This window comes from Dictyostelium purpureum (genome assembly GCF_000190715.1).
Source record: "Dictyostelium purpureum unplaced genomic scaffold DICPUscaffold_157, whole genome shotgun sequence".
Classification (NCBI taxonomy): Eukaryota; Evosea; class Eumycetozoa; order Dictyosteliales; family Dictyosteliaceae; genus Dictyostelium; species Dictyostelium purpureum.
This window is the reverse complement of record NW_003519494.1, coordinates 16,154-32,084: the sequence shown is the minus strand read 5'-3', so window position 1 is coordinate 32,084 and position 15,931 is coordinate 16,154. Positions and strand designations below refer to the sequence as shown.

General features: G+C 23.7%; 8 protein-coding genes across 8 annotated transcripts; 3 read left to right on the top strand and 5 right to left on the bottom strand.

Annotated features, from left to right (window-relative positions):
• Nucleotides 1–81: 81 nt before the first annotated feature.
• DICPUDRAFT_153347 (uncharacterized protein) lies at nucleotides 82–2,537 on the bottom strand (the record flags this gene model as incomplete). The annotated part of the gene is made up of 2 exons (XM_003288979.1): nucleotides 82–85; nucleotides 301–2,537. 2 exons carry the CDS (start codon nucleotides 2,535–2,537, stop codon nucleotides 82–84), a joined length of 2,241 nt encoding a protein of 746 aa, XP_003289027.1.
• A 409-nt stretch (nucleotides 2,538–2,946) lies between these two features.
• DICPUDRAFT_153346 (uncharacterized protein) lies at nucleotides 2,947–3,666 on the top strand (the record flags this gene model as incomplete). Its single annotated transcript, XM_003288988.1, has 2 exons — nucleotides 2,947–3,226; nucleotides 3,290–3,666. The coding sequence occupies 2 exons, from the start codon at nucleotides 2,947–2,949 to the stop codon at nucleotides 3,664–3,666; spliced, it is 657 nt and encodes a 218-aa protein (XP_003289036.1).
• A 140-nt stretch (nucleotides 3,667–3,806) lies between these two features.
• On the bottom strand, nucleotides 3,807–5,076 carry DICPUDRAFT_153345 (uncharacterized protein; the record flags this gene model as incomplete). Its single annotated transcript, XM_003288978.1, has 2 exons — nucleotides 3,807–4,897; nucleotides 5,073–5,076. The coding sequence occupies 2 exons, from the start codon at nucleotides 5,074–5,076 to the stop codon at nucleotides 3,807–3,809; spliced, it is 1,095 nt and encodes a 364-aa protein (XP_003289026.1).
• Nucleotides 5,077–6,930: 1,854 nt separating this feature from the next.
• Nucleotides 6,931–7,616, top strand: DICPUDRAFT_92220 (uncharacterized protein). The gene has a single exon (XM_003288987.1). The coding sequence runs from the start codon at nucleotides 6,974–6,976 to the stop codon at nucleotides 7,583–7,585; it is 612 nt and encodes a 203-aa protein (XP_003289035.1). The 5' UTR covers nucleotides 6,931–6,973; the 3' UTR covers nucleotides 7,586–7,616.
• Nucleotides 7,617–7,639: 23 nt separating this feature from the next.
• Nucleotides 7,640–8,466, bottom strand: DICPUDRAFT_98222 (uncharacterized protein). The gene is made up of 2 exons (XM_003288977.1): nucleotides 8,027–8,466; nucleotides 7,640–7,960 (listed from the first exon to the last, which is right to left on the bottom strand). The coding sequence occupies exons 1-2, from the start codon at nucleotides 8,429–8,431 to the stop codon at nucleotides 7,709–7,711; spliced, it is 657 nt and encodes a 218-aa protein (XP_003289025.1). The 5' UTR covers nucleotides 8,432–8,466; the 3' UTR covers nucleotides 7,640–7,708.
• A 912-nt stretch (nucleotides 8,467–9,378) lies between these two features.
• DICPUDRAFT_153342 (uncharacterized protein) lies at nucleotides 9,379–9,909 on the top strand (the record flags this gene model as incomplete). Its single annotated transcript, XM_003288986.1, has 1 exon — nucleotides 9,379–9,909. The coding sequence occupies one exon, from the start codon at nucleotides 9,379–9,381 to the stop codon at nucleotides 9,907–9,909; it is 531 nt and encodes a 176-aa protein (XP_003289034.1).
• A 60-nt stretch (nucleotides 9,910–9,969) lies between these two features.
• On the bottom strand, nucleotides 9,970–13,963 carry DICPUDRAFT_94802 (uncharacterized protein; the record flags this gene model as incomplete). The annotated part of the gene is made up of 3 exons (XM_003288976.1): nucleotides 9,970–12,099; nucleotides 12,176–12,253; nucleotides 13,948–13,963. 3 exons carry the CDS (start codon nucleotides 13,961–13,963, stop codon nucleotides 10,124–10,126), a joined length of 2,070 nt encoding a protein of 689 aa, XP_003289024.1. The 3' UTR covers nucleotides 9,970–10,123.
• Nucleotides 13,964–15,067: 1,104 nt separating this feature from the next.
• DICPUDRAFT_92218 (uncharacterized protein) lies at nucleotides 15,068–15,863 on the bottom strand. The gene is made up of 3 exons (XM_003288975.1): nucleotides 15,720–15,863; nucleotides 15,449–15,644; nucleotides 15,068–15,330 (listed from the first exon to the last, which is right to left on the bottom strand). The coding sequence occupies exons 1-3, from the start codon at nucleotides 15,819–15,821 to the stop codon at nucleotides 15,242–15,244; spliced, it is 387 nt and encodes a 128-aa protein (XP_003289023.1). The 5' UTR covers nucleotides 15,822–15,863; the 3' UTR covers nucleotides 15,068–15,241.
• Between the last annotated feature and the right edge of the window lie 68 nt (nucleotides 15,864–15,931).

The window sequence follows — 15,931 nt, the reverse complement described above, 5'->3', positions numbered from 1 at the left end:
TTATATTATTTTATTATTTTATTTTACCTATTTTTTATTATTCATTTGTTATTGGTTTGAAAATTTAATTTGTTTTCTATCTTATCTTTTAAATATTTTAAACCTATTGAGTTTGTATAAGTTTCTATTTTTGTTTTAGTTTGGTTATATAATTCTATAACCATGGTTGGTGGGTTTGATGGAAAAAACTTTAACAAAAAATCGATTAGTAATAAGTTACAATGTTTTGCTGAAGTGATCAAGAGGCTTTTAATTATAGGTCCGAAAAAAGAACTCTCAAGATTGAAAATAAAACTATACTTTAGAGCTAAAAAGTTGAATACTGAAAGATTACCAAATGCTGCGCAATCTTTTAAAAAACCTGTAAAGTAATAATTAAAATTAAATTCCGGAGGAATGCTTCTTAATTTGTCGGAATGGTGTTTTAAAAGCTCTTCAATAATGCCAAGGTTGCAGTTTTCTGTCTTTATAAGGATGTTATAGTAAATATCATATTGATGTTCTAATTTAAATATTTGATCGTAAAGGCCACATAATCTTAAAAAAACTAAAAATAATTGGCGGGAGAGTTGAAACCTGATTGATTTATCTCTACCAGTTGCCACATTAAGTTCTATAGTACCCTCTCCAATATTTATATCTGAGCAATTATTAAAAATCCAATAGGCTATTTTTTGGTATTCATTTGGATGACCATCTAGGAACAAAAGACTAAAATATTTGGATTTTGAAGTTTTAAATAGCTCTATTATAGGTTCTTGTTTTTTTTTTAGAAGTAGGTATGTATTGATACATTGTTTATACGATTCTAAAATATCACACATTTCTGAGATTTCATAAAGATTTGGTTTGTTGAGGGCTCTTAATAAAAATTTTAATGTTTTTGGTGAATTAAGGAAACTTGAATTGATTTTATCTATTAATAATTTTCTTCCAAGTGACTCTATTTGATTTTCATAATATTCTAATTGATCTTTATTTGCAATTGACACCCAATATTGATTCCTATTTTGGTATAAATGATCTTGATGGTTTTTAAAAAAGTAATCTAGTGTTTGTGTATGTTTAGCAGATGCCAATATACCATGAGCACTAATCTGTACTAAATTTGCCTTCAAAATCATGTCAATTAATTCAACTTGGCCACTTTTTACAAACAAATGAAAAATTTCTTTTTCTATGGATTCATCTTTGAAAAATAACAAATGTTCTGAATAAAATTGAAATCTTTCTTCAATACCTCTTGTATCACTACCATAAACGATAAGATCAGAGTAAAAATCCAAATATTTTAAAGAGAATTGTTTTGATTTTCCTATTGATTTTTCTCTATTTTTGAATAATATATAATATATAATTGGTTTGTTTTTTCGATTAATTGAATAAAATAGCTTTATAAAGTTTTGAATTATTTTTTTTAAATTATTATTTTCAATAATTTTATTCATATTATTATTATTATTATTGTTATTGTTATTGTTATTGTTATTTTTATAATTTTCTTTATTAATATTTTTTATAAATTTTATAATATCGAAATTTAATTGTTCTTTTGTAAATAGATCTTTAATTGAATCAATATTTTTTGGACTAATATAATATTTTTGGTTAACTTTAAAATGATTTACTATTATTTTAATAACTTTAAAAAGTTGATTGATTTTAAAATTTTTTTTAAAAATTTTTAGTAAAATTGAAGGGTTATATTTTGATGGAACTTTATAATTCTCTTTAAGGAAACCATAAAACTCGAATGATTGAGCAGTAAGGAGACCGATTGGTAAAATATCTATATTTTCATTTGTTAGATCTAAAATAGTTTGAGAATAATCTAAAAATACTGTTAATGCTGCAATATTTGAATGTGATAATAACATATTTAAAGTTAGATGCTTGTCTAGGGTAAAATGTTTTGAATAGATTTCAAAAAAAGTTCTATAAAATTGTCTATTCTCTTGATTATCTTTGTTTATAATTGAGAAGATGGGATTACCCGTATTGATTACATCAAGTGATAAATAGCTATTACTTTTGATTTTATCTTTAATAATTGCCTCTGCATTACTGAAACGGTAAAATATATGGCTAATGTGATAAATTTGATTATACGTTTTTATATGACTGAAAATAAAATTTGAAAAAATTTTCTTGAATATTGCTTTGTTTCTTATTACACGCCAGAATAAATGTTCTAATGCATCGATTTCTAAGTTTAATAATTTGGGTTGTTCCTTATTGAATGAGTTTATATTGCTTTCTTTTAAAATATTTTCTTTAATTTGTAATATTTCACCAACTCTATCGTAAATATCTTTTTTACTTAGGTTTATAAATTCTAAATCTAATGATTTTGCAATGATATTTAATTCTGAGGTTTCAATTTCTTCATATTTGACTTTTTTATATTTATTAATGCAGAAATCGACATTATTATTTATATCATTTATATCATTATTTTCATTATTATCATTATTATCATCTATATCGTTACTGTTTTCAACACTATTTATTTTTCTTTTATTATTATTATTATACATGAGATATTATAATTAATATTATGATCAATTGATGTTAATATAAATATTAATTATTGTGTGTAAATTTTAAATTTTTTTTTTAATTTTTATTTTTATTGTGTATATTTTTTTTAATATAAAAAAATTTAATTTTTATTTTTTTTTTTTTTAATTTTTATTTTTGTTGTGTATATTTTTTTTAATATAAAAAAATTTTTTTTTATGACAAAAAAATTGCACAAACTTGGCTGATTTGAACAATAATTTTTTTTTTATTTTTTTGTAATTTTTAAAAATGTGACACTTTGGTTTAATTTAAAATATATTTGACCAGTGCGAAATTTTATTACCAGATTATCCATACCATGACTATTATTTCATTAAAATATTTTAAATTTTCATTTTTCATAAAAACAAACGATTAACAACAATGACCATTTTTAAAAGTTATACTCTTTATGTATTTTTATCTATATTGTTTACTTTGATCAAAGCAAATTCATCACCATTAATTTTAGTTAGCTATTTTGATGGTGATGAAATAGACTCAACAAATTGCAAAGTTAATCAGTTAATAAAAGCAACCATAATAAAACCATTAGAGTGTATCAGGTTTCAACATCAACATGAATTTTCAACTTTAAAATATAACGAAAATGACCATGACGATATTATAGTAGAAACATTATATAATGATTTAGATTGTAAAGGTAAAAAGTTAAAATAATAGTTTTAAAAAAATAAAATCAAACATCTAATATTTTAAATTAAAGAATATAAAGAGCAAGTATTTCATAGATTAAATTATTGTAATAGTTCAGCTCATAGTTTTTGGGGCGTTGAGAATATTCAACTATCGATCATCAATGACATTGATATACCGATCAATACAATAGTTCATGTTTCATACAAGGGCGAATGTAATGGTCAATTTAAAAACACATTTAAAAGAATCGACTATCAATATACAAACTATTGCTCTGGTTCAGAATACATCACCACTAAATCATCATGCAACTCTACTGCTGAAATAGTTCACACATATAAAGGCCCGTCCTGTTCTGGTACCCAATATCTCGATCAAGTTTTCCCGTTTGTTAATGATTGCACAGATATTAATAATAACTATTTACAATTTTGTAATATTTAAAAATAAAATAAAATAAATTCAATTAAAATTAAACATTAAATAAAGCTTTAAACAAAAGTAATTATAAAATAGTTTATGATTTTTAAATAAAAAAATATAAATTTTATTAAATAAAGTATTTATTGTTTAATATTTATTATTTACCATTTAATATTTTGATATAGTTGATTTGCTTTTAAGACTATAGATTGATTGATTTCGCTATCTAAATCAATATTGATTAGTAAGAATAAAATGTCCACTTTGCACATTGATTTGGAAGCACCATCAATAAACAATGGGATTAGCTCTTGATTATTCATAATTTGGGATAACTCTAGCATCACATTATAGTTGGATGGATTATATTTGAGGGACTCGACTAAGAGATCTTTTTTGTTCATATTTATAGTGGTGTTGGCGGCAGAGATACCGACAATAGCAGCGGCTGGTAAGGAAGGATCGACAGTGTTATTTATATCAAAGTCTTGTATATTGGGTAGTTGGATAGAGGAGCTTTCATCTTGTAAGTAATTTGATAAACTATAATATACAGTTGATAACTGAACAGACATTGCGCTATTATAATAGTTATTATAATAATCTAATAGTGAATGATCTTTAATCAAAGATAATATTTTAATTAAAATTTCTTTTTTTGAGTAGCTTATATTATTTGTTTCTTCCAATACCATAACTTGATCCTCATCGTCTTCAAGTTCAAAGTAGAGACCGTAATAAGATTTCCAACATTCACTTGGACTCATTGTCGAAATTGCTTTAGAGTATAATTGTTTATTGTTGATAGTCGTTCCATTGGATAGAGTAATTGTTGATTTTGTTTTTGAAAATACCGCTAAATTATGACATATATTTGAATAATTTGAATCCAATTCATACACTAATTTTGCTAGATCGAATCTGTTCATTGATGGGTTCTCTTCATTTAAATAGACCACTTCTTCTGGATTATTTAATAACGTTGATAGGTTATTTAATGAACCAACAAAACTATTATCTAAATTATATGATTTGATATATAGTTGCTTTTGATCCATTTCAACATCATCTACCAATGTGATTGATTTATTCTTTCTATTATTTAATAAAATTGCTAAATTAAAATAATTGATTGCTTCGTTGGGTTCATAAAATATCTTTTCTTTTAATGATTCGATTGAATTATTTAATTGCTCATTCTCTTCATCATCAACTTTATTGTTACCATTATTTTTTATTGTATGGTTTGGTGCTACATTGATTGAAAAAATTAATTTTATTTAACACACTACCTTCTCTTATAAGTTTATTTTTTTGTTGTGGTTGCTGTGTTGCTAATTTATCTGTTATAAAAATTTTTTAAAAAAAAAATTGGGAAAATTAATAAATTATATAAAGAAACTATTAATATTTTTAGATAACTTTACTCATATTTATATGAAATAAATAATTATATTAATTGATTATTGATTATTGATTATAATATTGATAAATTTAATATATATAAATAAAAAAAAGAAAAAAAATAAAACATTTTTTTTATTATTTTTTAATTACTTTTTTTTGTTTTTTATTTTTTTTATATAAAAAATTTGTAAATCAACTTCTAATAAAATAATTAAATAATAAAAATACAATCTTAAAAGGAGTTTATGTTATGATGTGTGGTGGTAGTGGTGTAAATGATGTTTTGGTGTGTGTTTTTTTTTTTTTATTTATTGACCAATAATATTTATTTTTTTTATTTTTTTTATTTTTTAAAAGGTTATTATGATTGTAGTTGACTTTTCAGATAATTTTAATTTATTGTTTTTATTATTATTAGGATTTTTTCAATTTGGGAATATAACGATATGTTATAAAAATTATTTAAATTTTAATTAAGTTTTATTAAAGTTTTATTAAAGTTTAATTAAAGTTTGATTTAAAATTTTAAATATTAAAGAATAAAATGATAAAAAAAAAAACATAAAAAAAAGAAATCTATTTTTAAATTTATTTATATAGCATACTTGAATATTTGAATAAAACATAAAATAAAATATTTTTTTTTAATTTTTTTTTTTTTAAAAATAATTTTTTTTTTTTAAAATTTATTTTTATTTTAAATTAATCCAATACTGAATCTTTTTTTTTTTTTCCATATAAATTTCTTTTTTGTATAATATTTTTTATATATATATATTTTTTTGTAAATATTTTTTTTTTATATAAAATGGAATTTTCGATTAGGATTGATCCAAACTCGAACGATAATAATAACAATAATAGTAATAACAATGATATAAATAATAATAATTTTAATGATATAGATATTTCAGATTATAATAATAATCATAATAATCATAATATAAATAACCATAATATGGGTATCAACAATAATTATATAAACCATAGCAATGGAAATTTTGGTAATACAGGTGGCATGCATTCTATGCCCAATCCATACTCGGACTCAGGCAATAATTTTAGAGATAATAATAATAATAATAATAATAATAATAATAATAATATTGTCAATTTTTCATTTGAAACACCATTAAGTAACCTAACCAATCAAATATCAAGAAACTTTTCTTCACTAAGCCATTTAATAAATAATCGAAACCCAGAACCAAATAATCGTTTCAATACTTCAACTACCAATACAAATCCTGGTAGATTATCATCATTATATTTACAACGACAACAGCAAGAACAAACACAACAACAACTACAACAACAAACACAACAACAACAGCCATCACACCAAATACCACAAAACAACACATTACCAAATAATAGCAACAATAGTACATTTAGTTTTAATAACATATTACCAAATATAATAAGGCTTCAATCGATGCAACAAAACCAAAACCAAAATCAAAATCAAAACCAAAACCAAAACCAAAATTTACAACAACAACAACAACCATATCAAACACCACAAATTATTCAACAAGAACATAACGATGAATTAGATGCAGATATTTTAGAATTTAATGACACCAATAACAGCAATGATAATAATGACCCAGTTCAAACCACAACAACATCAAATACAACTACAGCCAGATTTGATTTACCAATTTTATTAAGATGGATAGAACAAAATCTACCCTTTTTATTTATTTTACTCACTGTATTTTTATATAATCATAGACAAGGAATTTTAGTTTTCTTATGGCAACAAACGGTGTTTATGCATGTTGATCAAGCAATCAAAAACCAAGTTGCATTACAACACAAACGTTCATTAGTGAATCTAATATGGATCATTTTAACACTATCCAGCAATGTAGCAACCACCTATTTCATTTTCTCACCACAACAACTTTGGCTTTCAATGGCATTTATTCCACCAAAGCTCACAGATTTTAATATTTGTTCATCTTTTTGGGTAGTTATTCTTAATGACTTTATTGCAAGATTTTGTGGTATGATTGTAAAATCAATTTGCATCATAGCAGTAGGTCATCGTCCACCATTTAAACGTCGTGGTCAATTATATAGTGCAATAGAATCTGCAACCCATTTGTATAGAACACTATTACCAATTACAGTGTGGGTCAGTTATTTATACTCATTACAACAAAATGGGGATCATATTTTCAGCAGTGTTATGATTGGACTTTATTTAACCATCAAACTATCCTCTACTATCGAAAGAGTTAAACTTTGTTTCTCAACATTGCGTGCATTCGTCCTGCACGAAGTTCTCTATGGTAAAAAAGCTACATCCGAACAAATTATGGAAGCAGGTGACGTTTGCAGTATCTGTAGATCCAATTTAATCTCACCAATCGTTTTAAGATGCAACCATATCTTTTGCGAAGATTGTGTTAGTCAATGGTTCGAACTTGAAAAAACATGTCCTATTTGTAGAACACCATGTAGAACCGCTGGTAACAAAACTCATGCTGATGGATCCACAACATACTATCTTCAATTGTTTTAAAATAAAATAAATAATCTTATTTTATAAATAAAAAGAACAAAAGATACATTTTTTAGTTTTTATTTTTTAAAATGAAAAATTATCTTATTAAATTTAACTTTTCATTTTATAACTTTATTTTAATTATTCTTGAATGAAACCTGGTAAATGCTTTGCGTTATCACTCTTTGATAATTCTAAAGATTCTGCAATAAGTTTTTCGAAATCTGTTTTTGGGTCAATTTCTTTATTTTTATAGCATGATCTAAAATAATTTGCCCATTGGAATTCTGCATATGGAATAAATGTCTTTTTAAAACCACCTTTAATTTTAACAACTGCTGCAATACTTCTAAATATATCATCCTCTAATAATCCGACACTTTGTGGAATTTCCTATAAAAATAAAGCTTTATTATTAGTGATTATTATTTGGTGATCTATATAATAATGAATATTTACATTAACATTTACTGGACCTTCACCATGCTTGTTATATGGATGAACCCATTTTTCTTGGTTCATTTTGTTCCAAAATTCGGTTTGGTCTGAAAGATGTGATAAATCTGAAACTACATTAATATACATAATTGGTTTATTTGAAAATATATTTTCTTCTAATGGAATATCTTTAAAGAAATCATCGCCTAATTCGTGTAATGCTCTGCATAAATGATGATTATCGATTAAAAACACTTCATTATTTTTAATAACAACTGGGGCTGGATGTGTTTTTAAAAATTCTGATACCTTTTGGATACCTTGTGATGATTTTAATTCTTGTAATTCACCTACTTTTCTTAATACATGATTCATTCCAACTGCACATTGTGTTGGTCTGAGTTTTTCAATCAACATATATGACATTTTGATTTATTACTATATTATTATTTTTAAATTATAAAAAAAAAGAAAAAAATTTTGAATGGAAAATGATAAAAATTAAAAAAAAAAAAAAAAAAAAAAAAAAAATTAAAATTAAAAAAATTAATTATTCAGGAGATTTTTTTTTCTATCTATTTATAAATATAACAATAATATTATTTGTTATTTTTTAATAAAGCATTAAAACATGTAAAATAAAACAAAATGTAATTTTTTTCAAAATTATAATAAAAAATAGATTTGCGATTAGTGGGGTTTTTTTGGGAGTTGGATTCTGTTTTAAGGTTGTCTTAACAAACCTTAATCAAGTAAAATGTCATTGAATAATTTTTTTATTTTTTTTTTATTAATTATAAAAAGAAATAAAAATAAAATTAATAAATAATAATTGTTAGTTTAATTTATTAAAATAAATCTTTTCAATTTTAGAAAAAATAAAATAAAATAAAAATAAAAAAAAATAAAAATAAAAAAATATTTTTTTAATATTTTTATAATAATTATATGCAATTTAAGACCAAAATCCACTCCTGAGTGACGTTTTTTTGAAAACACTCTTATTTTTTTTTTTTGTTTTTTCCTGCAACAAGCTAACTTTCCTGTGATTCTATAAATAATTATAATAAAAAAAAAAAAAAATAAAAAAAAAGTAAATAATAATTATTTATTTTTATTTTTTTTATTTTTATTTTATTTTTTTTTTTTTATTTATTTAAAAGAAAATTTTTTTTTTAAAAGATAAACAAATTGTAATTTGTATTATTAAATTATTTTAAAAAAAATATTAAATTATCTTAAAAATTTAAACAACATATAAATTAAAAAAAAAAAATTACAAAATTTTGATAAAAAAAAGCTATAAAAAATATTTAAACTCAAAAATAATATTAAAACAATAACAATAGCAATATAAAATAAGACAACAAAAAATGGGAAAAGATTATAAAGATGAAGAAAATGAAAATGAAATGAAAGAAGTAAATTTAAATAAAAAAACTGGTGATGATGGATCATTAGATTACATAGCACCATACCAACCCCCAAATTTTTACCCGACAGGATCATCATCTTTATCAACAACTGAAGCCAATGCTAACAATAACAACAATAATTATAGCTCATATTACCCAAATAATAGTCAAACAACAACATCAACAAACTCTAATCACGATCCTAATGTAAATTATTATTATGGTACAAATAATGTAAATCCAATTGATTTATCAAAGAATTCAGATAATACCACATACGTTCAATCATCACCCCCACCAGTAATTATTTATTCAACATCCACAACAAGCTACAGTGATTCCACAACCAATAGAACGACATCCACCACTCATAACAACAATCGTAATCATGAAAAAGACTTAAGAAGAAAAAGAATTTGCTTTTCATTCATACCTTTATTGACAATTATAATTATATTGGTATTGGTATTTACTTTTAGATATATTTAAATTATAAATAAAGTTTTTATTGTATATATAAAAAAAAAAAAAACACAAAGTTTATTTTTTATAATTATTTTCCTCTATTAAAATATACAATTATTTTAATAGATATATTAGTTTTTATTAATTTTTATTATTATATAAGAAAAAAAGGATTTATTATTTTTTTTTTAAAAAAAAGAACACATAAAAAATATATATATTAAATCTATAAGAGAAATTAATTGGTAACAGTAAATGTTCTTGAAACACCCAAATATTGAGTGAGGTCTTTTGAAATTGGATCTTTTTTGGCGTAACCAGTATGGGTAATACGATATGTACCTGGTTGGGTGCTTGGGTCGATATTCCATTCGATAGTAATTAAGGATTGAGCTAAATTATGCATTTTCCAAATGAATTTGGTATCCCAATCACCATCATTTAAAACGGTAACCCATTGGTTATTAACGTATTGATCAACAGTCAAGAAAGATGACTCTATCATAAAGTTATTTCTTGGATTGGCACCATAGAAAACAACACTAGCTTGTGAACCTACGGAATAGGATTCTTGAGCGTCGGTATAAATCTTTCCGAAATCATCGCCACTTGGAGCTTCATCAAAGATAACTGGTGGTAAGAAGAAAAGAGTGTGACCTGTTAAGTTACGTGGGAAGGTTCCTGGATCAACTTCTGTACCATCGACAATTGATTGAGCGAGTTTAGCAAACTCTTGTTGATAGCCACCCAATGTGTGTGGACCGAAAATAGTTGAGGCACCTTCATATCTTTGGGTTTCATATTCTTCGTAAGTGGCAATATAACCAGAGTAAGTATTGGCAAGACCAGCAACTAAAACAATTGGATCTTGAATTGATTGACCAATGACTTCACGAACTGTATTTCTGAGACGACGACCAGACATAGTGGTGAATTCACCTGGAACAGCAACCAAAACAATTTGACCAATGGTAATAATTTGAACTGGTAAAACATCTGGGGTCCATGGGTATGGTTTAGTTAAACCAACATCAATGAGAATTGGTTTTGGAGATTGACATTGTTTTTGATCTTCAGTTGGAACAGCAATAAATTTAGAAATGAAATTCCAGAAAATGTTACCAGAGGTAGAGTTGTCACCTTGGGTGAAATCAAATGCACCTGGGCCATCAGTAGTACCAGCAGCAAAACTATAACCCATAGCAGCTCTACAGGTAGTGGCACCTTCGACACCATTGTTAAATGGAGCTTGGACAGAGATGTTGGTCATTTGAACCCATGAGTGTCTGTATTGAATTGGGCCTTGAACTGGGATAGAGGCATTTTCAAATAATTCAAGTGCTTTCTTGAATTGGTTTGTACCAATGATTTGAGTGCTTTCAAACATATCACCATTTTTACCTGGACCAATTGCTTTACAACCCTCATTCTTTCCATTGCAAGTTGATGAGGAATCTACACAAGGAGTTCCATCTGGGCAGAAGGCTCCTTTAGTATTTGGACTTACATCACCTTCATTACTTTGACCAAATGAGGCAATGAATGGACCTTGGCCTGGGAGTGTTGAATTACCATTTTGATATTTTTCCCACATATAACTAGCATAACCTTTATTATCACCACTGATTAAATGATTTGTGTTATTCATACTGGTGCAATGGACAGCAAAGAATGACATTGCTGCAACTGGGTTACCATTTAAATCTTCGATTCTAATAACAGTCATATTCTTATCGACATCATAGTCATAGAGAGCTTTTTCTTCTTCTGGATTGTTTTGATAAGCGGTTGGGGAACGATTGATATTGGACTCTAATAATTCACCTTGTTGTGCTAACATTCTGGCTGGAGCGACACTCTTGTGGGCTCTAACAATTGCCTGAACAATACCATCAACAATAGTATTAAAATTATCTTCATAGAAACCTAATGTTGTAATACCATAAAGTGCATACATTGAATATCCTCCTGGGCCGCTGTGAGTATGAGTACCACTTAATAAAACATTTTCGTGACTATAAACATTTTCTCCAAAAATAGCTTGTAAATCTTGAATAACCTTAATTTTAACTGCTTGGAAAATCATACATGAATCTGTTGAAACATAAACGGCTCTATTACCATTACTGTCAACAAATACAAATGCTCTTGCTCTTAAACGAAAATGAAGACCTCCTGTAATCTGACCTGGCATAGCATATCCCATCATACCAGCTAAAAATTAAAAACAAAAAAAATTAGTATAAAAGTTTATATTGATGTCTTATTTTAACAATTATGTGATAATTACTTTCAGCAGCTGGACCTGTAATATCATAAATACCAGTACCAATTTGATATGATGAATCATCAAATTTTATATGATTAACTGGGATTTTTATTGCGTTTGCATAATAAATTAAAATACCTATAAAGGTAAGAAAGAGTAATGTTTTATTAAAGTTCATCTGTTAAAAAAAAAAAATTTTGATTAGTATTTGAATATTAATTATATCTAAAAAAAAATAATAACAGTAAACCTTAAAAAAAGTAAAAAGTAATAAATAAATTTAATGTTACTATTATACAATTTTGATTTATAAATTGTTTTTTTTTTTTTTTTTATTTTTTGAAATTTTTTTTCCAAATTTTTTTAATTTAAAAAAATATTAAATAAAAAAAATAAAATTTTATTTTATAGGGTTTTATTTGATAAAATAAAATAAATATCTTTTCCAAAATCCCTAAAGGATATTATTTTAAAAACTATAGTTTTATTTTATTATTTTTTTTATTGTGAAGTTATTGTGAATATTTTAACTATTTTACTTGTATATCTGATATATTTAATTATTTAATAATTATATATTTGATTTTGAAAAAAAAAAAAAAAAAAAAAGGGGTAAAATTTTGAAAAAAAATAAATAAAAAAAAATTAATAAAATAAAATTAAAATATTTTAATTTAATTAACCCACTTTCGAAACCTATAAAGAAAGTTCCATCTCATTTTATTGTTTTTTTTTAAATTATATACATTTATAAATACTTTTTTAAATAAATAAATATATAAATGGAAATATACAAACTAATATATAATTCAAATAAAATAATTTTATATTATTTTATTTTTTTTAACCTCCAATTTTTTTTTTTTTCTTCTAAATTTTATTTTTTTCTGAATTTTTGAAAACTAATTTTTTTTTATTTTTTGTTTTTTTATTATGAAAATTTTAGATCATTATTTTCTAAAGAATGAGCAATCCACAATCAACCAATAAATATAATATCTCAGAGATTTACAATAAATTAAAATCTTGTCCAGTTTGCAACATTGAATTGGATACATTTTCATTTATTGCACATATAACTGATTGTCTTATTGGGCTATCAATTGCTTATAAAATTGTGAGTAAATAGATTTAATATTATAATTAATCTCACAATTACTAACTATTTTAATTTAAAATCTAGGATTATAAGTCAGTAATATATTCATCAGAATTAAAATATAAACCATATGATTCTTTGTTTTCACAAAACATACATTCACAGAACGAAGACGAAAGTTTATTAAAAAAAAGAAAAAGAATAAATGAAGAAGAAGAGAATAAAACTTTAGATAACACTCAAAATAATTGTAACACCAGTATCAATAATAGTAATAATGGTCCTATAAATGATAACCAGCATGAAAATACTGGTAACAAAGAATTAGACCCACAAATAAACGAAAGTAATAATACCGAAAACAAACAAAATAGTACTCTAGATACACCTCAATGTTTAGTGGGTTGTATTGAAAATTTAAATACCTGTCATATATATAAAAACGGTAAATACATATTAAAACTTTTGTAAATTTACAACAATAATTATACTAATTATATTTTTCATTTATAGATAAAATATTTTCGCTTTGTTCGGTTGAACATATTATCGATTTTCATCAATATAAACTTATTAAAAAAAAAATGGATTTAAATGAAGACAACGAAAAGCAAGATTTTTATAATGTAAAATGTTGTGGTAGACCATGCTCAAATCCAATAGGTTGTATATTTAGAGTCGAAAATAAAGTGACAAAAGAAGATAAACATTATTGTTCAGTCGGTTGTTTATTAATGTCAAATGTATTTAAATTAAAGTCACGATTCGAATAGGATAATAGTTAATAAATAAAGGTTTTTTGATCAATTAATTAGATTCAGATTTTTTTTTTTTTTTTTTTTTTATTTTCAAAATTTTTTTTTTATTTAATTTTTTTTTTAATAAATTATTTAAATATTTTGCATAAAATATACCATTTTTTTTTATTAATCATGGAGCAAGAAGATGATCTTTGTAACAATCTAGATATAACTGACAGTGGTAATTTCATGAACAATAAAGAATCAAGTTTAGAATATAATATTTTTACTCAATTGGATGAGGGAATTGATAAAATAACAAAAATAGATACCAAAAAAGATTTTAATAATAGAAAAAGTACAAATATCCGAGATACTGATGATAGGTTAAACATAAATTTAATAAATAGTGACAGTGACAGTGATAACGAAAAAGATAAAAATAAAAATAATAGAAATATAGATAGAAATAATATAATAACCAAAAACAATAATAATAAGAATACAGAGATTACAATAGATAGTGATAGCAACAGTGAACATAATAGTGATGTGGCTAGTAGTACAATGCTTAGTTGTTTTTTTAGTAAGAAAATAGTTTTTGATAAAGTTAGGTTATATATAAAAGATAATGTGCTTTATAAATGCAGATTTCTTTTATTTAAGAAATCAAAGATAATGTAAGTATAGTCCACCATATTTTCAAACAAAAAAAAATTTCTAATTTTAATTTAAAAAAAAAAAAAATTAAAGTAATTTAGAAATAGATGATATACAAAAAAGAGTTCAAAGATTGGTTTATATTTTATTATTAAAGAAAGGTGATGTTTTGTTTTTAAGAGATAGAGATTTATTGGTATCATTAAGTAAGTAAAGTTAATTATTTTTATATATCATGTGGATTCTAACTAAATTTTTATAAACAATAGGGTTGCATAATAGTAATTCGATGCCAAAGAATGTGATAATAAAAAATAAAAATGGAACTCGTATTGATATTGACAACCATAAATACACATTTATTATTCAAAGACTTTAAAAAAAACTGTAAAAAAGCCCATTAAAATTTATAACAAATAAAAACAAACAATTACAAAACCGTGTGTATATTTATTTATTAAATTTTTTTAATTTTTTTTTAATTTTTTTTTTTTTTTAATAGAAATATACATTAAAGTTTATTAAAACTTGGTTACCATTATTATTATTATTACTATTATTATTATTTGTGTTATTATTAATTATTGTTTACATAAAGTTCTTTGGCATAGCAATACCTAATTTTTGTTCCATAGTTTGGTGGAGTTGTGGAGTTGGGATGGCTGATAATAATGGATCTATTTTAAAAAAAAAAGGAAGGTTAGTAAATATTTTGTATTATTTATTATTATAAAATATTAGGCATTGCTCCTAAAATGTAAACTGGGTCAATATTGATTATTATTATTAATTTACCTGAAAGATAGTCTGAAAAATCAAAATCTTCATCTAAACCTAAATGAGTTTCTAAAGCAATCATTGAACTTGGTAAAGTTGGTAATCTTTTATATTGTGAATAAATTTGTTTTTCAATTTCATTATTAAGAGTCATATGTGAACCAAAAACGTTTTTCATAGCAAAATATTTTAATTTTTCATCTGTTTTACCTTGCTGTATAATAAAAAACATGATATTAATATTAAATATAAAAAATAGATAGGTTTTTTTATTTTTTTTAAAACTTACATCTAATTGAATAGCTTGAACTGGATGTGCTAATCCTTTTGTATTACTGACTTCATTTCTTAAAACTGGTAAATCTAAATCTTTTTGAACAATATTTTCCATTATTATTTATTATATATATTTGTGTATTTGTGTGTGATTAAAATTAATATAAAAAAAATTAAATTAAAAAAAAAAAAAATTGCATCTTCCAAATTTTAAAAAAAAAAAAT